We start from the raw sequence: 25,689 nt of genomic DNA on the forward strand, positions 1-25,689 counted from the left end.
TAGTATTCACAGCTCTAAAAGCTTTTCCCAAAGAAACAGGAAAGTGTTAAGCCTTCGTGATTGCCTTTTTCCTGAGATCTAGCTGATCAGACTCATAGTTGATGTAGGTATAATATTTCAAGGATATCTGTTGCTAAAAGCAGGTGAATGAGTTTTAGAGTAGACTATAGCTTTTGAACAAATGGACAACTGAATTTGGATCACTAGAGGAACAATGATTTTATTAAATTTGTGGCATTCTGATATATTTGCATGAATTTAGTGACCAGTTTACTTCAGGGTTTTTTTAATCCATAACAGCCAAACATATTTGGATTTTTTGAAAATTAAACTTATCTCTTGTCTAAAAACAGGGCGATTTTGTGTTTAAGGACAATGACATTTATATTAGAAACAGCCTCCGTGTGGGGGCTATGTCCCAGTGAGCTTGGGTCCCTGCTGAGAAGTTTATGAGACCGTAAGCATGTGTTCAAATTAAGAGTTCCAAACTGGGGGTTCTTGAGCAGAGAAATCCAAGGAATTTGGGGAAGTTCACATACTCTCTGAAACTGTTTGTGTAATTTTAATTGTATATGCTCACTTCTATTTTCCTAGGAGACGGTCCATAGGGCTTATAAACGCGAAGGCTTTATAAGCACTAAAGGTTAGGACCCAGAGCTCCATATGCTTAAATTGAGACTCCTCTACTCTGGTTCCCCTCAACACAGTGTGTTACTGGGAACAGGATAGAGAAAAGGAAAAACAATAATATTCTACTTTACTCTTTAACTCTGCTCTGCTCTGGGCCAGGATTATAGATGTTTTAGTGATGTTATTGACAGCCATGATGTCTTAGCTCAAATTGACTTGATATGAATGCGCATCGGAGGAACCAGCACTGGTGAAGAATCTGGCTTTTGTGTCCTTTGCTGTAGCTTCCGTGCCATTCTGGGAGGAGGGGGCAGTTTGGACCAGCCAGGAAGAACAGAGAGTGGCTAAGGGAGAGTTTCTATTTTCCATGAACAGAATGGGTGCAACTTGCTAATTGTAGAGCAGAAAGCAAATGTGATATTTTCCCAGCTGATTCCTGTTCCTGCATCTGTTCAGAGGGTGCCAGCTTGAGGGGCTGTTGTCAAGGGTTGCAAGTGCAGGAAAGGTGGACCTGACTTTAATTATTATGCTCGGCGTGGGAAATTGTGTCTTTTTGCAAATGATAGAGAGTAATGACTTTATTTTTAAAACTACTGCAGATAGGTAGTTTCCTCAAAATTTATTAAACTACAAATATTAATTTTAATTCTTTTTGGGGGAATATAAGGGAATAAAATTTTCTTCTAGGTGACATTCAGCCTTGTTATGTGGAAGAATGTGACTTTTTCTTAAAAACAATATTTTTAAATAAAATGTATATAATGTTACATAGTATTACCTTTTCAAAACTTTAGTGTAGGGCAGATATGCAGGTAAATTCCCCCCTGGTGTGGGAAATGTAATATGTAAAGTTTTAATTAGTATGACTAATTCCAAAATATATATGATCAATGCACAACAGTATTCCTGGGGACATAAGGAGTGCCAAATATTTTGGTACATACTTAGATATAAGGCTAAAGTAGCATATTTTTGTAAATTTAAAGTAGCTATAATAGTTTTATCTTTCAGGAAAATTAGTTTCCATTTGCCTAAACAAGAAGGAAAAGAAAACTTATTTCAAATTGAGAAAATTGTTGTTGTTTTTTTAATTTGAATTTTTGGACTAAATACAAGGGAATCCTTTTCATGTTATAGATGTGGAAATATCTACAAGTGTTAAAGTTGTCACTGTTGCCATTTTAAAATTTGAATGACCATCAACCATCTAAAATTTAGTTTGTATTTGCTTTTGGTTTTCTAATCAGTCATTGGACCCAAGCCCTTTTCAAAGAGAAATGGCAATGTCTTACTTTCTTTGAAGCAGATTTCAGCAATTTAAACTTAAAAATGGCAATAGATTTGAGCTACTGGTGGCTTATGCTCTTGAACAACAGTGAAGGCAGTTGAAGATTCCTTCTCTGTAATACATGAGAAATTAATTCAATGCAACATTGTTAAATACTAATAATTTTTCAAAATGTTTCAACCTTTAAAATACCAGTAACCTTCTCCGTGGTAGATATATGACTGTGGTGGCAAAAATAAAAACAAATCAATTCAAGTTATTTATTGCAAATTATAAGTGAACACGACTGATTGCAAGACTTATAAAAATTAGATACTCATTCTACTAGAAGATTCTTTTTAAGGGTTCTATTGTAGGTGATATGGAAGGGTGTGGACTTAACAAAATTATTATCACAATAGCATTTTAAGCCACATTAAATTTTTTTTAGTATTTTCATGCTATTACTTCAAGATCTTCGATAGTGGGATGCCCAGATAAAATTCTCACTGTAGATTTCGTTTACAGCTAGTAGAGTGTAAGCTCTCTCAGCTTACAAAGCTTGGGAAGAAACTCTGACCTTTGAATCTTTAGCAAACAATCCATGTTTTTATTTAATTCCAATTCATATTTTTTATTTAATAAAAATTGCTATCATGCTATTTTCCCCAGTCCCAGTTGATGTTCTTTTGGGGGATGCTACCCTGGCCCGTTCTTTGAAACAACATATATAATCTAGCAGGTCACATGTCAACTGGGCCTTAGGTTGGAGCCAAACCTGGAAAATATTTTTCAAGCCATCCTGTCTCCATCCTTTCATTCTGAGGTAGAACTATTGGGAGTGTGATGAAAACAAACTGCATTGAGTAGGAGGTTGTGTCCTAGGAGGGTCTTACTGCTGCCAGAGTCTGTGAATGAGATGGGCAGGGAGAACTAGTACTGCCTTCAGGCTGTAGCTGCTAAAGCCTCTTATGATCTCCCTCCGTGAGCCTCCTAGTGTTAGTGTTGGCTCCGCCAGCCCTTGGAGGGGTTGGAACCTGGCCTGGCTAGTGATGGCCACAAAGGGCTGTGAGGCTTAGCTTGTCATCACTGGGTGAGGAAGTGTCAGGATCGCTGTAGATCTGAGTCAGGGCTAAACTCAGGATTTCTTTCTTTTCTTTGTAAAACCGTAGTTCTTGTCCTGCTTTCCTGGCTTCCTCCAACTCCCTCAGGGCCATTCGTAGCTCTTGAGAGAGAATTCCCGGGGACTCCTGCTCCTTCATGATCCAGTCCAGGGCCATGTGGCTGCGCATCTTTTCATCCAGGGAATACTGGGAATAGTAGGAGATGACTTCCTGGGAGCCAAGAAACAAAGTCCAGAGTGTCAGTCAAAAGCAACAAAGGCACCTGTGTTCAAGGCCTTTCGATGCTTCTTTTCCTCTGCCTCCTCGCCGCACCCCTCCTCGCCCCACACCATGAGGGTTTTACCAATGATGAAGCCTCTCTGATCTTCACACACTGAAGCCAAATCCCATGACATATTTCTTAAAGAAAATGAAGGACTAGCTGCTACGGCAAAGCAAAATCACTCCAGGTTGAGTTAAAACACTACACCAGGAAGACTCAATAAAAGTTCACAAAATAGAGGCCCGACCTCACTAGAGAATGTATTGTTAGCATAAGGAAGATGACAGTCCAAATCACTCACAGAAACTACAGAAATCATTTTAAAAAGTATTATGGCATGTAGGCATTATCATTATTGATATCATATTGGTACCTTCATGTACATGGTCTCTTACTTCTGTAAACAATTAAAAACCCGTCACTACCTGTCCATTCTCATGTGAAAAATTTGCCGATACACTGTAATGTCACGTGTAGGTTTGACAGAGACACTTTAAGTAGAGTGGATGCACTGCTTATTTTTATTTTCAAGAACATATGGTATTTATTTATGACCTTAACAAATTAAAAACAATCATGGAAAAGTGTTTATAACCAACCCTGCATATTTCAAAGGCCTTTTGTAAAATCAAAGGAAAAGAAAAAATAACCAAAGCCATTGTCAGCTACTCATTTCTTTTCCGTCTTTGACATTTTGAAAGCCAGACTTTCTATGCGAAGAACAACTAAAAACTCCCGGGGCTGGAGTGCATGGAAAGTCTTACATCCACCTCATCTCCCTGACTGGGGGCTTTGTTCCTCACATAAATTCCTGTTGGCGAATTCTTAAAAATAAACTACCATCCTCCAAAGTCTAATGGCGGGTAAAAGAGGGTAATCTTTGAGGATAGTGGGTAAAAACCATCAAGTACACAGGAGGGGGGTTCCCTTTGCCATTAAAAAAGGGGGAAGGGTCCTTCTCAGGTAGCAAAGAAATAGTGAGACCCCCCCTCTCTGAAAAATAAAAAAGAAACCTCCAAAACCCAAAAAACTGGGGTGATTAAATGTCAGCTTGCCCACTTTTATAAGCATTTCTGTTGCATGTTGGGGACTTGTGGTGGTGGCGAGAAAATGCCTCCTGGTGCAACCAGCTTAACCCCACCTCACTGAGGAGATTCCTGAGCAGTGCATGCTTGCGTTTCCTCCTGCATTGGAGAGTGGAGGACATGCGTCCTACGTGGGCAGAACAGGTAGACAGAGCATATTCTGCATTGGCCTTAGAAATGAAGTCTGTCTTAATGAGCTCTTCATTCTTACATTCAGTACATGTATCTAAACCAGTCCTATGCCCAGTGAAAGTTATTAGTATGCATATTTGGATAGTTCCTGATTCGAATTTTGGAATATATGTATATATAAATGTATATATATAATATACACATATATTTCTTCTTTTTGTCCTCTGTTCTTAATAAACAAAGTACCAAATTTAAACAGAGAAAAACCCAAATGAAGGAAATCTCCTAGGAAGATTACTAGCCATCTGCTCTGTTCACGTGACACAAACGCACTCTGGACGGTGAAGTCTCACCTGTCGGGAACACTTTGTTTCACGCAGGGCTTTCAGGCTTCCGTTCCAGTGTAACAGCTGGAAAATGGTCATCAGTTCCTACAAAATGCAAACATCCGTTTGAAAATGCAAACATTCATTAGTCTCAAAACAGAAATGCAAAAAAAAAATGCCTCAGTGACAGCTGAGCAGGACATAACCATGGTCCCCAACTCTATCAGGGAAGTAGAATATGCAATATCATCAGAACACTTTGAGATTACCAAGCACTAGGGTCCCGACTTCTGTAGCAGTCTTCCTTCCTTCCCCTGCTACATCCATATTTGCATAATAAAATGACTAAATAATTAATATCTTTCAATTTTAACCAGGGTAAACAAATACATTGGTGTATTCTAAAGTTATCTAACTAAGCTGGTGCATCTGAGAATAATGTATAGGCAAGGTCACTCACTGCATCATTTTTGAAGTTGCCTGAGATGGAAAGCATTTTAAATGTTCATTTTTAAAGGGGTGGTTAAATAAAGTATGATATTGAAGGGTGGCAGAATATGTCCCCCGAAAATACGCCACTTTGGTGTATTGATTATGTTTAGCTGAAGGCACCTGAAGACCAGCAAATGTAAGGAGAGGCTTTCTCTGAACTCCTCTTGTCTGTCTAGAGATCCCCCAAAAGGCGCTGACTGCCGCCGTTGCTCCAGAGGAGTTTCACCAACCAGGGGAGACTTCCTCTTACCGCAGGAGAGGGAACTGGAAGTCCGTTGTGACGAACCATCAAGCCTCCCACCTATTCCTCTGAGGGACACTTTGTCTTCCCAAAAAACCATTTCCTCTCTCCTAAAAGGCCCGCATCCTGTCTCCCCTTGCCTTATTGAGATGGTATTTAGTCCTGAATTCTAAACTACCCCAGGAGGTAGTACACATTTTTTTCCCTAGGTATCTCTCATGTATATATACATGAGGTATTCATGTCAATAAACTTAATGTTTTTCTCTTGTTAATCTGTCTTTTATTACAGGGGTCTTAGCTAAGAACTCAGAAATGTGGAGGGAGAGTTATTTTTCTCCCCTACAATTCATTCATACTACAGAGTACATTGTGGTCATAAAGCAAGGATAAGATGGGGGTAATGGTGGAAAGAAGGGGAAGGGACTAGCCAGAGAATCTGTGCGAATGACCCACAGAAGTGGACAACAGTGTGGGGACTGACTGTGGGGGCGGGGGCTGGGCAGAGGAGGGCAGAGGGAGAAAATTGGGGCAACTGTAATAGAATAACAATAAAAATGACTTAAATAAAAGGATTGGCTATTACACATACATTTTTCATAGCGATAAAAAAAGAAGGATCTCCAAGTTTTAATGTAAAGAATCTCTGTGACGTGTTGTTAAAATAAAATAAAAGCCAAGTGCACAACCTGTATAACATGTACTAGTTAGTTGATAAAAACAGAATAGGTCTCTATAAACATTTTTTTTAAATGCCCAGAAGAGTTCTGACAAGATACAAAAAGATTGGGTAAGAAGTTAGTCACCCCACCTCGGGAGAGAAAAGGACTGTCTGGGGCAGGTGGGGGTTGGGGGGTGGGGTGGGGGGAGAACTTCCTCTGACAGTCTTTGTACCTCTTGAATTTTGAATCATGTAACAATATTACATACTAAGAAAAATTTTTAATTAAAAATTAAGCCAGAAAGATGGCTTACAAAGATGGCTTAAAAGATGGCTTATAAAGAAAATCACTGCATTAAGGAATGAGTGAATGTGCTGAGGAAGTGGAAAAGGAATGTATCTTTCAAAAGTGCCAGTAGGTAAAGTCCAGCTCAATTTAAGAAGCTATCAGAGGACAAAGAAGTGTCTTCCAAATTTCATACTAAATTTATTTATCTATCTATCTATCTATCATCTATCTATCTATATATAAAACATATAATGGACAAACTCTAAACACTATAAAATACTCCTAAATTTATAAATTCAGTCAGGAAAATTCCTTAAAATATGCACAGTAAGGTTGAGTCAACATTAAATGCACCCGTAGTTTCTCATGGCTGGTACCTAGCCCAGCAGACAGTCTTTCTATCAGCATCACGCTCTCCCTGCATGATGTCAAGGGCGAGCTGAAGTGTATAGACATGTCGAAGGTTTTATTTTTCTAATGTGATTAGAAGTAGCCATCTTTCATTGAAGTTATTTGCATTTCTTTTTTTCTTCTCTATTTGGTCAGAGAGGCATTTATTGTGCATTAATACCACAAACCACAACCATATAATTATCAGCAAATAACAATACAATTAAGGAACTTCCTGGTAATGAAGCTAGCTATGAAAACCTTACATTTAGACAGATGCCCCACGGACTATTTGAAGAAGCTGACTTTTACTCTCTTTGCCTCATCATGAAAAAGTTTTCATTACGAAAATCAAGAGACACAAAGTCATTCTGAGATTTCAGACATCTTAGAATGACTAGGTACATTTTAAAGCTGTAAGATAATCAGAAGAGCAATTAGCCCTATTCTAATGTTGAAAATTGCCATTAGAGTGTAATTTTTTTTTTCTTTTCAGTTTGGGATTTTTGTCTATGTTTTACTAAACAGTAAGCACCCCCAGGAGCCCACAGAGACCTCAGTAAAAACAGAACCATCTGTTTCCATTAATTAAAATATGACATGGAAACCAGCTGAATTACTTCTGCCCCAAACAGAGACTCCACTGTCTGCCCAGGGTCCTGGGTCCAGTGCCCAGGGAAGCCGCCCGTCTCGTGCTGGCTCCCCTCCACTTCTCCCTGCCCCCCCCCACCCCCGCCCCGGATGCTCACTCTCTCACACCACCAGGCTAATCCGGAAAAGTGACAGCGGTTTGCTCCATAACCAAGTCTTGCCTAATCTGGCTCCCATCACTGCTCTTCTTATCAAAGAAACCCAAGTGACTGAGGAAGGTACATTTGTGCTGCCTTCCTCACCTGACTTTCAAATACTCACTGACTGGCTCATGGCCAGAAAAATGAATAGAAACACTCTCCATGTCCTGGTGTGGAGCAGATTCAGTGGTGTTACGGAGGGCCAGTGTTTATGAAGAAGACATTTCGTTTCATGTTTTAGCTTAACTCTCTACTTGGATTTTGTATTCTGTTGTGTATCCTATTCATATAGAATAGAATTTTGTATTCTATTTGTGTGTGTGTGTGTGTGTGTGTGTGTGTGTGTGTATAGAGAGAGAGAGAGAGAGAGGGAATAAACACCACATCTACTCACTCCTCCACGTGTGCCCTCCTCCCCAAGTCTTCGTGTGAAGATGACAACATGGAAGATGAACTGAGCTTGCACTATGGCTTCCAATAGCCCTGTCAGCATGGTCTGCATGCCGTTGTGAAGTAGTTCGAGAAACAGCCCATTGCTAATGAAGATCTTATTTCATGCTCTGACAACTGTTGCCTTAGTAACACATTCCTCCCCCAAGGATGTCTAGGTGCTTATTCTTATCTATACACCTGCTCCCCTTTCCAGATAAACTGTCATTCCATTTGCGACGCCCCCTAAGACTTTAGACCCCACAATTCTGCCAAGAACAGATTCAGAAACCTTCCTCATGTCCCTTGGCAGCCTACAGCTCTCAAACACTTCCCTACAGAGACGTGAACTCTTTTTGCCTGCAGGGCCGTCCTCCTCACCCACTCTGATTTGTGTAAACTTCTATTATATCACCAAACATTTTTTTTCCCTCTGTAAGTAACACAAATGTCTCTTGCTCAGTGTTGCTCTTATTTCTAAAATCCTCCAGGAAAGATGACCTTCGTTCTGCCTTCTTTCATTATGTTCCCATCTAATTCTTACCCTCCTCTGTAGAGATAGTAATCTCGCTGTCATTCTGTAGAATATATTGCTACTATGATGTAAAGTATATTGAAATGGTTCTACATTCTTCCTGTTCCACTTCCTTATTTCCCCTCCGAAGACCAAATTCACTAGCTTCAGATCTTCTTGAAGCTGAAGGAGCCCTAGGCTCAGCCCCAGGAATTGTCTGTGTGCCTTGCGTTGATTTGTTCCATCAGAAATCCTTGCATCACTGCAGACTCGTGAGGACAGGGCTGCTGTGGACTTCTGCAAGGGTTCACTTCCTGGTTTCACCATCATTCCTTGCTGCCTGGTCTTCTAATCTTGTTTTCTATCTATTGAAGTCCTGTCTCTTTATTTACTTTTTAAAGGACTTTATTTATTTATTTTTAGAGAGGGGAAGGGAGGGAGAGAGGGGGAGAAACATCCATGTGTGAGAGATACTTTGATTGGTTGCCTCTCACATGTACCCTAACTGGGGTCCTGGCCCGCAACCCAGGCATGTGCCCTAACTGGAAATTGAACTGGGGACCTCTTGGTTCATAGGCTGGCGCTCACCCCACTGATCCACACCAGCCAGAGCTGAAGTCATGTCTCTTTAAAGGAAGTTTGTCCGATGAGCTATCTGTCCTCATCCCAGAAGTTTTTGTGCTGTGTTGCTTGTTATGCCTGGGTACCCTGACAGATAAATAAGAAATGGCCTACGGGTTGGGTCAGGACTAGGGTGTGGTGAGTAAAACAAGATTTCAGGTGAGTCATGAAATTTCGGGGTCTTTTATTTAAAATTCTGTCATTATTTAAACTTTTGATATTTTGTTTGTCATGAATTTTCATGTTATTTTTGACTTTTTACAAGATTGCATTATAACATTACTTGTATTAATTACTGAGACTTTTGATGCTCCTTTACGCTTTGTGCTTGTCTCTTCCTACCCTAGTCTGGGCCCTTCTCAGGGGTCTATCTCAAGGACAAGGCCACAGCTTCACGAACTTGTGACCTGGGCACACACACAGGACCTTGAGCCTGGTTCAATGCTGCACTGTGTTGAAATTCTTGGTAATTTTTGAACAAAAGGCCCTGAATTTTTATTTTGCAGTGGGCCCCACAAATTGTGTGGCGACTCCTGATCAGCAAAGTAAATTTAACATCGAATGGAGAACGAAGCCCTGTGTTTTCTTTCTCCTCAGGGAAAATTGCAATTGTAGCTTTCATTCCACAGCTTTCCCGCTTCATTTTGTCATTCATTCAATCTAAACCAAGTACAACTGGGCTCTGTCCTCACAGTGCTTCCTGGTAACTTCTCCTAGAAGAAACACACTTTGGCCTCTCAGCTGCTTTGTGGAGAGAAAATGCACACTGCCTCTTTCTGGAATTATGTCTGGGAGACTGGCTTGGTTCTGCGATTCATCAGAAATAAGAAAAACAAACACTGTGAATGGAGAGCTTGAAAAACAGGTGGGCACCCTCTCCCCACCCAAGAGAGTGGATTTAAAAGGAAATTTGTTTATGGGATGGGGTTTTAAAAGGCAACCTGGAGAATTTAGCAGAGATGTAAATAAACAACTCATCCTTGGATTGCATTAGGCTACAGAATAAATATATTAACCAGCTTCAGTCAAAGTCTGCCTTGAATCTGACCTTGACAAGACCCAGTGGCTAGTGCTGTCACCATCCCTCCCCCCAGACATCAGGCAGTTTTCTCTAAGGCAAGTCAACCTCAAAACAGGCATCCTGGCTTCCCTCCCACGAAGTGAAGGTAAGCAGAAGCCTATCACGTTTCCTCTGATCGCTGCCTCCTTGACAGCCCCCCTGGAAAGCCTGCGGGCAGTCAGCGGACACCAGCCTTGTTTTTATATGGTATAGTCATCTATAGATACAAACACACATCTATTACCCACCAGGGGTACTAAACTGCTGTGTCGGCTGCAAAGAGCCCAGGTCTGTGGTCAATTCCCATTATGTGCAGAAACAAGCTGACGCATTGAACTTGGGCCACCAAGGAGTGTGCAGGACCCGCAGTCAACCTAGAACTGGCAGTAAGAAAAGAGATGTGCTCCAAGGCCCTTTTCCTGGGGTGCCAGCATCCCTGTTCAGGGAAGGGATTTTGGATCTTTCCTGTCCTCAAATCTTCCTCTTCCTACGTCTGTGCCACATCCCGCCCCTGACCTCCTCTGAGAGAACTTATGAAGCATTTCTGCAGCGTGGCTGAAATTATTATTTCATATATTTACATACCTTACTACGTAGACCACACCAAAAAAAAACCCAAAAAACACACACACAGCCTCTACCAAGGCAATTAAAGTATTATGAAACAGTGGTTCAGGACAGCCGATAACAGTACTTAGATGAAATTTTAAGAATTAAAAAAAATCTTGCCCTCCCCATCTTTGGCAGACTAACCCAACTGTATTTTTTTAAAATCATGCTTGGCACTGAGGCCTATCGCCTGCCTCCTTGCCTACTCCAGCCTTCTGCTCGGCCCCCAGCTCCCGGCCCACACCAGGATCCGAAAGGCCTTCATCCTCACCACCTGGTGCCTCCTGTCTGTGACTTCCCCTCGACACTCCCCCACACACCGAAGCTGACTCAGTCACAGACATTTCCAATAACTCAGAGTTACAGGCTGAACTAATGCCAACCACTGACCCAGAGTTGCCCACTGCCCTAGACCTTACGGGTGATATAGAGTTGACCGTTGATGTTTATTTGGAGAATACACAGGCTTTGGAATTGTCTACCGATGTGGAATCAAACACTCCCAGCTTTGTGGAAGAAGCCACTGAGGAGGCCACGGTAAGTGTCACTGGTCATTATTTGAAAGAGCCCACAACTAGAGCACCAGACAAGCCCAGCCCCCACAGGGAAAGCAACAAGTTCACCTCAGAGCTTGTTAAAATGAAGCAGGTTCTCCATTGGCTGTGATCTTTATTTTACTAACCACAACTTCCTAAGAAGATTAGGAGCTTCTGCACAAACCCACCATAGGAGTTTGAATAATTCAGAAGACTAGTGGGCCATAGAATGTACCCAGTTGAGGATAAACATAGAGGAGAGAATTGCCCACAGGCAGACAAGGTACATTTCCTAACCTTGTATCATTTAATATGGGATCAATAACTATTCATTTGAAATGAAAAAAAATAGCTCTCAATTTTATGAAAAATCAGTACTAAATCACGTACAAACTGCTATGCACTGGGGCAAGCACCATTCACTTTATAATAAAATAAATACAATATTTTTTGTCAAGATTGAGAGGGGAGGAGGAATTTTGTTAAATGAGGTTCTTCTTTGAGGAAATCACTATGCTAGATGCTGTATAGATGTCATGTCATATTATGTAAGTCCCACAAAAATTCTATATAAGGGGTGCTATGATTTATATTGTGTATATGGAAAAATTGAATCTTGGACAGTTAAGTTCCCAGGCGGCAAGTGGTAGAGTACGCCTCACACACAGGTCTGTGTGATTTCTAAAAGTTTATGTTCTTTCTCTTGTGTTATGACCCTCTTTTTTTTTAAATCTATTTGACCTTAGATTGTTATGGGAGGAAATGGGGAAGGACTCTTCACAGTTCTACCTTTTAATTCTATAGCAAGGACCCTAAAATCTGTAGTATGGGGGAGCTACCCTGTTTCATCTGAAACCTTTAGGTCACACAAAATTTTAAGGGAGTCCGCCTGCACCCAGGGGCACTTTGAGTAAAGTAGTCCTTCTTTAGAAACATGTGTAACAATGGTTGTTAACCTTCACTGAGCATGTATGGCATGGATATGCCAGGAGCTAGCCTGGACCCTTTCTGTATTGTCCCATTTAATCCTTACAGTGGTACCGTGAGGTAATTCCGCTCCTATTATTCTCCCCGATTTACATGCACATGAGGAAACAGATTTAGAGGTGAGGAGCAGAGCCAGGCTGAAAGGGACCAGTCCCCCCCAAAGCCTGGGCTGGGGCCCACTGCACTGATGTGTGCCCTGGTCTGCTCCAGAGGGCAGGCTTTAAGGGCACCTGCTCCCTTCCAAACCAAGAACAGCAACATCAAAGGTCCGTGAGACCAGGGACACTTAAAAAATAAAAAATGAAAACTAAACTAACAAACCAAAAAACTAACTGGATGGCCAAGGTCTCCACAGGACAAGGTGGAGAAAGACTATTGCTTCGATCAAACAAGGTACTGATGAGGAAACACATTGTTGTGAGAAATGGGTGGGAAGGACATATTCACCTGGGAAGTGACTCTGCCACTGTAGGCAGGGACACCATTTGAAAGGTACCGAAGAAAATATTTGAAAGATTGTGGCTTCAGGGCTCAGCTATAACAACCCTGTAAATTATTTCACGATAAACATGTTTTTTTGTCCATAAAACACTATTATCTCTAATTGCTTCTTAGAACCTAACCTAAAAAGATAGAAATACTGGGGGTATGTTCAATCACATTTAAGTTTAGTTTTTTAGAGGACAAATATTTCATGCTTCCTTACAACTGAATTTTCGTCTGCCCTGCCCAGTATGGAACAATAGCTGAGGGTCTGAGCTCAGAAATCAGATTGCCTGGGTCTGAACTTGGCTCCGCCGTCCGCTAAGCCATAGGCCCACTTCTTTCAGGAAAGACATGGGGATAATACTTATATGTTTATTTTGAAGGTTAAGTTCTGACAGTATTTGTTAAGTGTTTAGCATAGTGCCAAAGTAAGCATGCAATAAGTATCAGCTACTGTTGTTCTTACTGTTGCTGTTATTGATACGATTAATTAATTTATTTGGAAATAATAAATAATGTGGTTCATCAGCTTTGTTATCGCTTGTCTGAATGGACAAAAAAGGGTTACAGCTTGCTAAATCTTTTTATTTCATTAATGATAGGAAGTGGTAGATTGTATTTAATAAAAATACCAGAACTAAGGGGAGCACTGTTTAATACACATTGTGGGAAACTTCACCTATGACTTCTGAAAATTAAGAACCAAATGGTCACAACCAACACTCCAAAACACAGTCAACCAACACTGCCTGACTTGGTTTAAAAGGGAACTTTGTACTGAAAAGCAGGCAAAATGTTAGAGTCCTAAGTCAGTGGTGATCCCTGCTTCTTTCTTAGACTTGGGACTTTTACTTCCCTGTAAGAAAGCAAACTGGTGCCTTGTTTGCACGTTTATTTTACCCCATGAGGCCTGGCAAAGGTGGAGCTACTGTGGAGGCTTACAGTAAAATGTCTGAAGCAAATAGAGAAAGTCGATCTGGGGAGCAGGAGAGGTTAGTGATGAGAGTGGCATTCTCCAGGCTTTTAGATTGTGTAGCAAAATAAACAAGCGGCAGAAAGTTGGGCACCTGAAATTCCAGCATGGTCTTCCCCATGTTTGACTCCAACATGTAGTGGTAGGCTCCGATGCTGGTGCTGGGGTCATCCGCGTCATCCAGGGTGCCCTTGGAGGGAGCAGAAAAGGGAAATGTTATGGATTCCCTCCTCTTCTTTGGGTGATCACCAGCAACAGCTGTGGCCCCACAGTGACCCTCCTATTGTTGTCCTGACCCTCCAGGTGTGCATGCTACCTCCAAGTCTCCAGCTGATTTGGGATAAAATCCTGTGTCTCACCATGACTTGGGATAAAGAGGTTTTTGTAATCAAGTTGAATCTGGCTTTTGGTTGGAATATTAACTGATTATGTCTATTCACTAAAAGAATAATTGTTCCAAAGTAGAAATTCCTGTATCCTTGCACAGAGTTGGGGTTTTTTTTGGTTTTATTTATTTATTTTTAGAGGAAAGGGAAGGGAGAAAGAGAGAGAGGGAAACATCAATGTGTGACTGCCTCTCACATGGCCTCCACTGAGACCTGGCCCATAACCCAGGCATGTGCCCTGACTAAGAAATGAACTGGTGACTCTTTGGTTCACAGCCCACACTCAGCCCACTGAGCTACATCAGCCAGGCTTACGTAGGTTTTTTGTTGATGGTGGTGTTAATGTCCCAGTGGCTGTCCTCTGAGCATTGCCTTCATGTGTTATTAAACTCCTGAAATGATGACCTTGCCCTGATTCTGACGGTAGCCAGGCAAGATTATATAACTGACAGGGAAAGAGTTCTCCAGTTGTGTGGACCATTCATATTTTACTGCCATAATTCTTTTTTTTATATGAGAGGAGAAACTATATCTTTTTTAAAAAATATTTTACTTATTTATTTATCTTTAGAGGGGAAGGAGAGAGGGAGAGAAACATCAATGTATGGTTGCCTTTTGTGCGTCCCCTGCTGGGAACTGGCCTGCAACCCAGGCATGTGCCCTGACTGGGAATTGAACTGCGATCCTCTGGTTCGCAGGCCTGTGCTCAATCCACCAAGCCACGCCAGCCAGGGCTTACTGCCATAATTCTTAATAGGAACTTTTATAATATGCTGGTGTATGGCCTAGAGACATGGGTCTTGGTTTACGTTTTCACTTCTAGATCACTTAATCTTTAGCGAACAAGGTGGGTGGGTGATGAGTAGAAACGAAATTCTCCTTCAATGTAGTTAGAGGGAGTGGCAATAAAAAAGCTAACGTCAGTTCTGGGCCCGCCCTTCGATATCCCATGGTCTTAGATTCTTGGGAAGGTGGGCAATGGCTTTGTGAGACTGAACATATGACTGCCAGCATCAGATAGCAGCAGATTTATAGCTTCTGAATGCAATAACATTAACAAACTGCTGCTGAAATATTTATGTTGGCTCTTTAAATATCCCAGAGGAAATCCACCCAGAAGTCTGCAAACCTTATATATTCTCTTTCCTTAGAAATTTCCATGAGAAAATGATAAATTGCCTTTACACTGATGGCCCCTCCCTGCTCCTGAGTAAATTCCACACACAGAAATCAGGCATCATTTTCCTAACTTCTCTTCCTCAAAGGCACTTGAAATTTACAGGGTAGCAAAACAAAGGCTTCCTTTCATCCTCAGAGGAGATGTAGAACAGAACTCCCGAAGTCTCCCAGCCAGTCAACCACTCTGCCCCTTTCCTTATCTCTCCTCTGTGTGATAAGAGCATTTATGAGGGGATCACTGCTAGTGTGATAATGTCTCCCTCATTATCAATAGCTTCTCCAGAATAACCAAGCCTTTACGATCAGACTAAGGGAATCAGGTAATGAAACTCTTAGATGAAGTTCATCTATGCTAAAGACAAAGCAGGAGTCCACTGATTCCTTCGGTAATGCCCTGCTCCAGCCCTTGGAGGCCGTCCCGGAAGAGATGCCCGCCACGGCAGGGATCCATGGCTTCCTCGTGGTTTATAGAGTGGAGGTAACAAGGATCAGGACTCCACATAATTCATGGGCAAATCATGCACTCCTGGATTGTTGAGAAAACATGCTATTTAAATTTCTAAGGCAAAGTTTTTTGCTCTTAAAGAATTTTGCATTTAGTTATGTCCATGACAAAAATTTTCGAAGCCCTCTGAAAGAAGTAATTGATCAGGCATGATAACTTGAGTAGTTAGCAAATCCGGGCACCCAGCTTTCCCGTATCTAAGTGGTCAGTAGTTCCACAAAAATACAGGTTGCAGCAGTCCATGGTGGCTGCACTTTTAATAAGCACTTCGGATAATTTGTGAGATTAGTTAAATTTAGGGGGAAATGAGCTAGTTTGCATTTAGATTAAAGCAGTGTTCAATTGCACATGGTCTCGGGCCCTAAAACAAGTCAATGCTTCTCAAACAGCAAACATTCAAATAAACAAATCAAGGCAGATCACATTATCTACCTTGATTGAAAGCTTGATTAATTGTGATCCAGGGAAGTTAAAGAATATTACTGAGATGAAAAATAGGGAGCCAAGTCCAATTTTGTGCTTTCCAATCAAGTATTCCTTTTGCTGCAAATTAATGATTTCATGGGTAAAAAATTAAGTCTGCACAATTCTTAAAGAATGTGCTCACTGAAGCATCGCGCATGATTCAAATGCCTCAGGATTCCTGGTGCAGCCCGCTCCGCCCTCCCCTGGTGGGTACTCACGCTAGTGGAGGCGACGGCTTCCTGCACACTCTCCATAATGAATTCCTTGGTGATCCTTCGAGAGGGCAGCTCATTGAAGAGGGAGTTGATTAGGGCCACTTTAGCTGCATCCCGTCTGGCTTCAGCTCTACTCAAGCAGCACTTGAGAAGGGAAGGACGATAGGGTTCATTGAAAGATTTACCATTCACCATGTTGTTCCTACCTCAATGGGTCTCTAGACATTTCTATTCATACATTTCCTGTCTGTTCCTATTCTTTCATACATATTGCTGATGCCCTGAACATCATACAGATTTTCTTTCAGCCTTAGATTCCATGTAAATGCGTTGNTTGAAGAGGGAGTTGATTAGGGCCACTTTAGCTGCATCCCGTCTGGCTTCAGCTCTACTCAAGCAGCACTTGAGAAGGGAAGGACGATAGGGTTCATTGAAAGATTTACCATTCACCATGTTGTTCCTACCTCAATGGGTCTCTAGACATTTCTATTCATACATTTCCTGTCTGTTCCTATTCTTTCATACATATTGCTGATGCCCTGAACATCATACAGATTTTCGTTCAGCCTTAGATTCCACGTAAATGCGTTGGTTGGGCTCCGAACGCTTTTGTCTTATTTCATAGTCATTGAATGGCTACTATGCGTCAGAGGCTTTACATACTCTGCTGGGAAATAATCACAAAAGAAACAATGGGTACTGGATGCCAGGTGATTGCGTTCATTATCAGGGCCTTCCTCAAATCTTTCTTTTTCTTTTTCTCAGAGAAAAAAAAATGTAAAGAAGGAAGGAAAGTGGAAAATAACTTTCACAGGTTCTAGAGTCAGGCTGTTTGGCTTCAAATCCCAGTCTCAGCGCTTACTAGCTGAAAGACCTTGGGCAAGTTAGTCTTTCTGTGACTCAGTTTCTTCTTCTGTAAATAGGAGTAATAGTAGTCCCTTCATAATAAGTTTGAGGATAGCCTCAAATAGTTAATATAGATAGAGCAGTGAGAATGTGCTCTCTCTATATTAACACTCTGTGAGAACATTCCAGTCTAGTACTTTTTTTTTTACCTCCAGGTTAAGCAAGGAGATTGATGTCAAACTCTATTATTTTTGCTTTTCCAGCACTTATCTTCCACCTCCTTCAATAACAGTGCCCTGGTTTGCTTGGGGATGACTTTCCCACCTTGGTTTCAGTCCATGTAGTTCGGGTGGGACAGGCTCCATTTGGCCTTCCTGAAGTTAGCGCCATAGGCAGTGTATGATTAGTAACTCATAAAAACATTGATTTCTCCCAAATGTAATATTGTTCTCCTTCTTCCCAGCCTGGCTTTCCCATGGCTCACATGAGTATGCTGATTCTTTTTTTAAAGAATTTTAAAATGGCCCTGACTGGTGTAGCTCAGTGGATTGAGCGCAGGCCTGTGAAGCAAAGGGTCGCCGGTTCGATTCCTAGTCAGGGCACATGCCTGGGTTGCAGGCCAGGTCCCCAGTGTGGGGCATATGAGAGGCAACCACACATTGATGTTTCTCTCCCACTTTCTCCTTTCCTTCCCCTCTCTCTAAAAATAAATAACTAAAATATTTTTAAAAACAAAAAAACAAAACAAAATTTAAAAATGTATTGATTTTAAAGAGAGAGGTGGGGAGGGGAGAGAGAGAAACATTGATTTGTTGCTTCACTTATTTATGCATTCATTGGTTTATTCTTGTATGTGCCCTGACTGGGGCTCAAACCCTCAATCTTGGTGTATTGGGATGACACTCTAATGAACTGAGGCTGGCCAGGGCTATATCCTGGTTCTTTTCTGTTCTCTCTGTCTCTGTACTTACCAGCTACCACTCCTATTCCCGTTCTGGCCTGGTGTGGATCCTGGAAGTCAGGTTAGAGGGGTGAAGCCCTAGGAGAACAGCATTGTGCCTGGAGCTCACTCCTGTTGGAAGGCCCCAGGGTATAGTGGCCTCTCTCCCGCAGCTTCTGTGAACCGTCCAGGGTCCTAGACCTTACTCCAAGACTCTTAGAGGGAAACGCCTTGGCCCAGGTCCTGGTCTACAGGGTGGCCAGGCACCCCTAGCTCTGCTACTTAGTGACTGTGACATGTGGGATGCCTGAATTTGGGGTGTATTTCCTCACGGGATAAATGGGGAGATTAGCCTCTCTGATTTTGAAGCCGCCTGATACCTAAAATGCATGATTCTCAGAGTCAGTAGTGCTTGGTGACTGATGTGAAAAAACAGGGAAAGGACCAAAGTACCATTTCATTTTGCAGTTTCACATCCTCGGTGACTTGGTAGCACAAGTGGGAGAAAAGCCAGACCCCTAGAGTTTGCTTTCAGCACACGCCACCTCTACCTTATCTGCCAAACACCGACCATCTTGCACTGACCAGGGACACCCCAAATTCACAGTATTGTGTCAGCCAGAGGCCAGCCTCTCCTCTCCATCTCAACAAACCCAGTATGAGTCTCTGGGGGTGAGGCCCCGGCCCCTTGGATTTGCCCCCTAAGACCTTCCTAGAACAGTTGTGACTACTGTTGCAAAGATGTTGCCCTTGACTAGAGATTACTTTCTCGTGCCCCTGTCCCAAGCCCTGGGCCTGGAAGGGCCCTACCTTGACCTTGAGTATCTTCCAGAGTGCTGCCTCCTGGGGTCAGTGCCAGCAAGTACACACTCACTGTTAGTAGACAGACAAAGTAACGAGAAGACTTAGGAAATGGAGGAGCATGAAACCAAGGAAAAGAAATGTGTCAGCACCCTAATAGAACAGAACAATCAATTAAAAAAAGAAAAAGAAAGAAATAACTCACGGACACAGACAATAATACAGTGATTGCAGCGGAGTGGTGGGGAGTAGGTGGAGGTAGGAGAGGGTATGGGGGATAAATGATAATGGAAAAAATACAATAAGTAGTCACTTTCCTGCCAAAAAACTCTAGCTACTTCAACTTAAAACACAAAGAAATTTCTAATAAAGAAATAAAGAATTGAGCTACAGATCTAAAATGTAGGTAAAAAGCAGTTTGGGACTTTTTTTCCTTAGTGTGGAGTGACAAGCAAGAAGGCCTTGGGGTAGCTTTGGGCAGCAAGCAAAGCCATTCAAGGTTCAGACCTCTCCAAAGGGGTAGGTGCCTGCATTAGACTGTGAAGTGCGCAAGGCGGTGCCTGGGCAGAGGGGCTGGCTCTGCGTTATGGACTTGGCTGGGAAATGATGGCACATTGAGTCCTGAGTCAGCAGTGTTTCACTGAAGCTTGGGTGCCACCTCTTTAGAAAGCCTTTTCTGATCATTCCCAAGACCGGCTGGGATGATCACGGTCCATGAGAGGCATTCATCAAACTCACATAACTGTTGGCTCGTGCTTTGTCCCCGACCCCAGGCTGTGAGCAACCTGGTGGCAGGGTCTGTGACTGTCATCTTTGTGTCTCTGCACCTGCAATATGGTTCACTGAACAAATAACTAAATGCAGCCTAGGAAATTCAAACACAAGTCACTAATGCACCTGCTAAAATGCTCAAGCAATCCTTAAAACACAAGAATTAAAGATATAGATTTATTGTTTCTGAAAAGACCCTTTAAAATATACCCTGTATAGTATGCATAACCCAGTAATATAAAAAATACACTAACATGTGAATTTCAGTGTATAATTGGACATTAAGCTCAGACACTCTGAGATTACCATTTTTGCCTAAGTGTAGGATATGTTTATTATTCTTTAGCAAATCATTTCCTCATTAAAAAGCCAACAACACTTTTGCAACTATTGCCTGACATCTATAGGGGCAGTTCATTTTAATAGGAATTTGCTTTACAAAATCTACAACAAACCTATTGGGGTTTTAGAATTTGCAGAATTAGATTCAGATCTGGGCACTCTTAAGTCACTTTATATAACTTTCTATCTAAATAATAGCATTTTGCACCATCTTTCATAGAGAGAGACCTAGTAAACACCACTTAGATAAAAGTAGCTATCTATTTTAAATAAGGCCAGCTAAGTACCAGATCAAAGGCACTGCATACACTTATAACCAAATGGCACTGCTTCTGAGATCAAAGTGCTGCCCAGCTGAAGGAACAGAAAGCTCGAAAATGGACTGCGGAGACCTAACTGATATCAAGATTTTAAAGCAGACACATGTCTTCACTTACTTTATTGTTGCAATGCAAAGAATCTTTGGTTAAAGTGGGGGAGAAAGTGTACCAATTAATAAGTACATAAAATAAATTCTGGGCCATCAAAGGGCTTTTCTTACTATTGTTCTTTGCATTTCTGAAAGACAAGTACTTCAAAATGTTTATAATGTTAACCAGCTGCTTTCTCCTAAATTTTGGAGCTACAAATCCAAGCCAGTGAAGGCTGCATATTTTTCTTTAGGGATCTTTAATGGGACCTCTCAAACCGTGAGGACCTGTGCTCGGGGAAGAAATGTAGCCAAAAGCAATATGCTTGGCAAATCTAAATCAGAGCGTGGCTTCTGCTGTGAGAACAGGAACTGTTCGAGTTACCATCAAACAGTGGGAAACACTGCAAGAAAATAAAATATAATAAGTGACAGAACATTTTATTGATGTGTCCAAACCAGTCGTCAAAGGCATCAGTTGGAGAGTGAGTGAAGTATGGGGTTATTTCAAAGCAACTTCCTGTGAGAATTAGACTTCCCAGACTGTATGGTCGATTCTTGCTGTTTTTCAGCCAGACCTCAATCATAAATACAGATTTGTAAACCCCGCCCTATCTGCTAACCATTCTTCATAGAAAGAGACAACTTCTGTCCTCTGCACTTTGTGAAAGTGCAGAGCTGGAATATTTACTAGTTGAGATTCTAGGCAAGTCAGTGGTGGGGTTCTTAGGCATGGGGAACCACGTGCTTCTCACGCGGCTGGCAGGCTCCACTCAGATATTTATCTTGATGCTCAGATGCCTTTCATTGCTGGTGGATTATAAACCACCATAATTACTCCAGAGCCTCCCAACTCTAGTCTAAAATTAAAGCCAAGAATGAAAGAAAAAAGAGTGTCTATGGCATTGTTCAGGAAAATGACACGAAGGCCGGGGCAGTCAGCCTCTGGGCGGGCCCCAGTGATCTCCGCCTGCCGGCATCCACACCCCGGTGCCAGCCCCTCTCACACTGTACCAGGGCTGATCCGTGTCACCAGCACAACACGGCAGAGTTATGGTGCGCCACTTTTGATATTCAGTTATAAAAGACACTGTGGCTTTCTGTCCTGATCACACTTGCCTTCTCTCTTGGATCACTTGCTTGGGGGAAAAGTCCTACAGCAGGGCACACGCAGTAAAGCACTAATGCCTTCTTCCCCCTAGAGCCCCCGGAGGGAGATCAGAAACCGATCCTCCAGCCTCGATCAGGCCCTCAGATGACTGCAACCCTGCAATCCCAGGACGCCCTGAGCCGGAACTATCCAACTAAGCTACTTCCAGATTCCTGAACTTTGGAAATCAGGTGAGAATTTAGGTTCTGAGGCAATTTGTTACCCAGTCATAGGTAACAAATACAAAGGCTTTGCTCCGATCAGGTAAATAGGACTTCTCGCAGCTCACCCTTGACAGAGACCCCAATAATAGTAATCCTTGCTGCTGAGTTACGCACTTTATGTTTATTGTCACATTTAGTTATTACTGCAGTACAGTGACACTGGCTTTGTTGTGATCCTTGTTTTGCAGTTGAGGAAACAGAGATCACATTTGCCAACGTCATACAACTTAAAAAGTGACCAGAACAAGATTCAGCTCCAGGTCTATCTGACTTGAGAGTCCACCAATTGTTAAACACTACACTATTTTCTGCTTGTCAAGAAATGGTTATTCACCTTGGTTTAGAGAGGATATGTAATTTGGTTAAAGCCTCACAGAATTCTGAAAATCAGTACAGTACTTTAGCTGAAACTCCAACTTTGATATTCTGTGGGTCAGTCGCTTGAACATAAGATTCCAAGAACACCTCTTCCCACCTGGCATGGAACTCAGCTTCATTTAGAAGAAACTGCGCTCAATGAGGAGGGAACTGTGCTCACAACACTTGTCGTATCCTCTTTCCTCCTAATGCCCATTTGATGCTTTTCTCCACCTAGACTTAGAAGACAAACGGAGAGAGAAAGGCCAGCTATGTCTAGACCAGAAGATCAAATGTCGTCTTCTGTAGGAAGTTTTTTGTGCTGTCTGGAAGTGACCCCTTCATTAAGTGCGATGTCATGAGAATTTGGGACTTTATCGAATAAGATTGCTAAAAAGAAAAAAAAAAGATAACTCTTCAAATGCTATTTAAATTAAACTTCCCAAGATCCCCTCGATCTGAAATTCTCCCAAGACCAGCTCATGCTCATTCTGGTGTGTATTTTATTTTGAGTGTTAGATCACCAACAAGCTACTGGGAGCCCACAGGGCACACTATGAAGATTGTTGCTAAGCCTAGGCCAGGATTCTGAAACAATAGTTCAAAAACTTTAGTGTGCATAGTATGATCACCTGTGGCTATGATCATGTTGTTAAACATGCACATTCTCAGGCCCCAGTCTGACCTACTGAATCAGAGACTTTTCAGGTGGATGGTGGGAGCGAGGAGGTCCTGCATTTTAACAAGCTTCACAGGTGATCACAGCTTCACGTGTGCCCTGCCGGTTTGATTCCCGGTCAGGGCACCCACCTGGGTTGAGGGCCAGGTTCCCAGTGGGGGCCACGTGAGAAGAAATCACACATTGAAGTTTCTCTCCCTCGCTTTCTCCCTCCCTTCCCCCCTTTCTAAAAATATATAAGTAAAATCTTTAAAGAATGTTATGAAATTACATATTTAAAAAATTGACACTGTTATTTGGAAGGAGCTTTTGCAGGGGCTTCATTGGCTTCACGGTTGAAAAGGAAAGCTCTCTTCTCTATTAAAAAGTCTGCATTTTAATACCATGGTCACCAAATGTTGGGGAAAACCCACTTCTTCTTTGACTGGATATCCTATAAATCAACTCCATTTTGACATGATCTGCCTGTAGGTAGCATCAACTACCACTGATTAATGGCTTTGTCCTGCAGTATGGCCCCCATTTCAGACACCAATTGGATGTCCAGGTTGTTGCTTGTGTTTCTAAGCAACCATCTATAAATGAGAGTCTCTCCTGACCCATTCGTCCAGCCATTGCTGGAATGGCTCATAGCACTCAGAACAATGTACTTACTAGACCAGTGATTTACTAAACCAGGTACCTCCAGAGGAAGAGATTCACAAGGCGGGAAGGGGCTCAGAGATTCCCTGCCCTCTCTAGGCCCACCACCCTCCAGTCCTGCAGATATACACCAGCCTAGAAGCTCTGCCAATCCTACCACTCCGGATATTTATGGAGGCATGATGTAGGCATGAATGATTAAATCCTTGACCATTGGTGATTAAGGCAATCATCAGCCCCTTTCCTCTCCTAGGAGGTCAGAGGATGGGGCCAAAAGTTCATACCATCTAGTCACATGGTTGGTTGGCCTTGGTTGCTCCTAGCCACCAGTCCTCATCTTTAAGGGCTTTCCCAAAGGCACCTTATTGACACAAACTCAGGTATGGTAGAAAGGGGTTTTGTAATGAATATCAAAAGATATCTTTATCACTCTTATCACTTGGGAAATTCAAAGGATTTAGGAGCTCTAAGTCAGGAATCAGGATAAAGAACAAGTATAAAAATTTCTTACTACAAATCACCATATCACAATAGTAAATCCACTTCTGCTAATATCAAAAATGCTAATTTCTCACAAAGAAATTCCTCAAGAAAAGAAGTGTTTGAGCTGAAAAAAAATTCTTTATGATAGTTCTAAAACTGGGCCCCCAGGAAGTATGTCCGCACTTCCTGATTTAACTAAGGGAGGTCTCAATTTTCTTCTTTTGCTCAGTTTTTATTTCTTCAATGATAATTTTCCAAAGGGTCACACTAGGAAATAAAAAATTAATCAAACAAGATTAATTTGGGGGCCAGTAGCCTGTCCCGAAATAGAATAGTGGCTAGTCAATTTTTTAGTATGTATAGGAGTTCTTAAGTTAATTGAAATAAAATTTTAGTAGTCATACACATGTCATAAAAATAGAAATGCCTAATAAGAAATTAGTTTTATTGTTAATTATTTTACTTTAATAAGTAAATACTGAAGTATTTACTTAAATACTTTATTGGTAAGTGTGTTACTGTTCACAGGAAAACCTTATAGCCATGCTGACACAAGTTCTACTCTGAACAATTACACTCCTGGTGGCCCTTATTTGATTAATATTTTTTCCTATGCATTGTGTTAGAAAGTAGGTAGGATACGCATATGGAGTAGATGTTTCTGGACCCCAAGATTTTACTGCAGATACACCCCAACTCTAGGGCTTTCTTTAGGAAAGCACATGGAAAGACATCGATATAATAACATCTCTTCATTTTAAACAGACTTCTCCATACAACAGACTTCTTAGAACTATTCTTACTTGTATTTTAAAGACATCAAGAAAAAATAGGTCTGTAGATTCAAGACATATAAAACCAGGTTAGGCACACTTTACTCAGCACCTACCCAGGGCACCAAGGAGTTGAAAAATGGTCTACACGGAGTGAGGTTTTTGAGAAAGAATAGTAAAGTAATCGCAAACGTGACAGGTTGTATCTACATGGGAACTCAAAGCAGAGATGTCCTTCCTGGGTTCAAGGACAGGTCACTGTTATTGAGGCAGCATTCCCCCAGCTCAGCAGCATATGGCGCCCAGTGGGGTTTCCTGAGCTGGGACTTCTCAGGTGGTGAAACCAAATAAACTGACTCTGTGAGAATTCTGGCCCAAATCCTTTAGTCTGTGAAGTCTTCATTCAGGCGGTGGGGAACATTTTGCCTTTGTGACTTGGAGTCTAAATCTCAACAAGTGACTTGACTCGCAGAATTTGTGTGTATGGCCTGCCAGCTCTGGTCAGTGTCACCAACACCTCAGTTCCATCCTGACAGCAAGCCATCAGCACAAAGAACGCCATGAAACCAGGCCCTGCTGCTAATTGTCCCCCTTTCAGTTCTTTAAGACCTTGACTGC

The 25,689-nt window shown here is 41.9% G+C and overlaps 1 protein-coding gene across 1 annotated transcript in view; it reads right to left on the reverse strand.

Annotated features, from left to right (window-relative positions):
- Positions 1 to 1,742: 1,742 nt before the first annotated feature.
- The window catches only part of LIX1 (limb and CNS expressed 1), a 49,864-nt gene continuing 25,917 nt past the window's right edge, over positions 1,743 to 25,689 (reverse strand). The window contains exons 3-6 of the mRNA XM_037032388.1: positions 16,658 to 16,798; positions 13,999 to 14,094; positions 4,854 to 4,931; positions 1,743 to 3,231 (exon numbers count right to left, since the gene is read on the reverse strand). Coding sequence (XP_036888283.1) covers positions 2,944 to 3,231; positions 4,854 to 4,931; positions 13,999 to 14,094; positions 16,658 to 16,798 — 603 coding nt within the window. The 3' untranslated portion in view covers positions 1,743 to 2,943. The remainder of the gene's footprint in view (positions 3,232 to 4,853; positions 4,932 to 13,998; positions 14,095 to 16,657; positions 16,799 to 25,689) is intronic.

The sequence above is a fragment of the Sturnira hondurensis genome, unplaced genomic scaffold (genome assembly GCF_014824575.4).
Source record: "Sturnira hondurensis isolate 20B ecotype Veracruz unplaced genomic scaffold, ASM1482457v3 Scaffold0021354, whole genome shotgun sequence".
Taxonomy (NCBI): Eukaryota; Metazoa; Chordata; class Mammalia; order Chiroptera; family Phyllostomidae; genus Sturnira; species Sturnira hondurensis.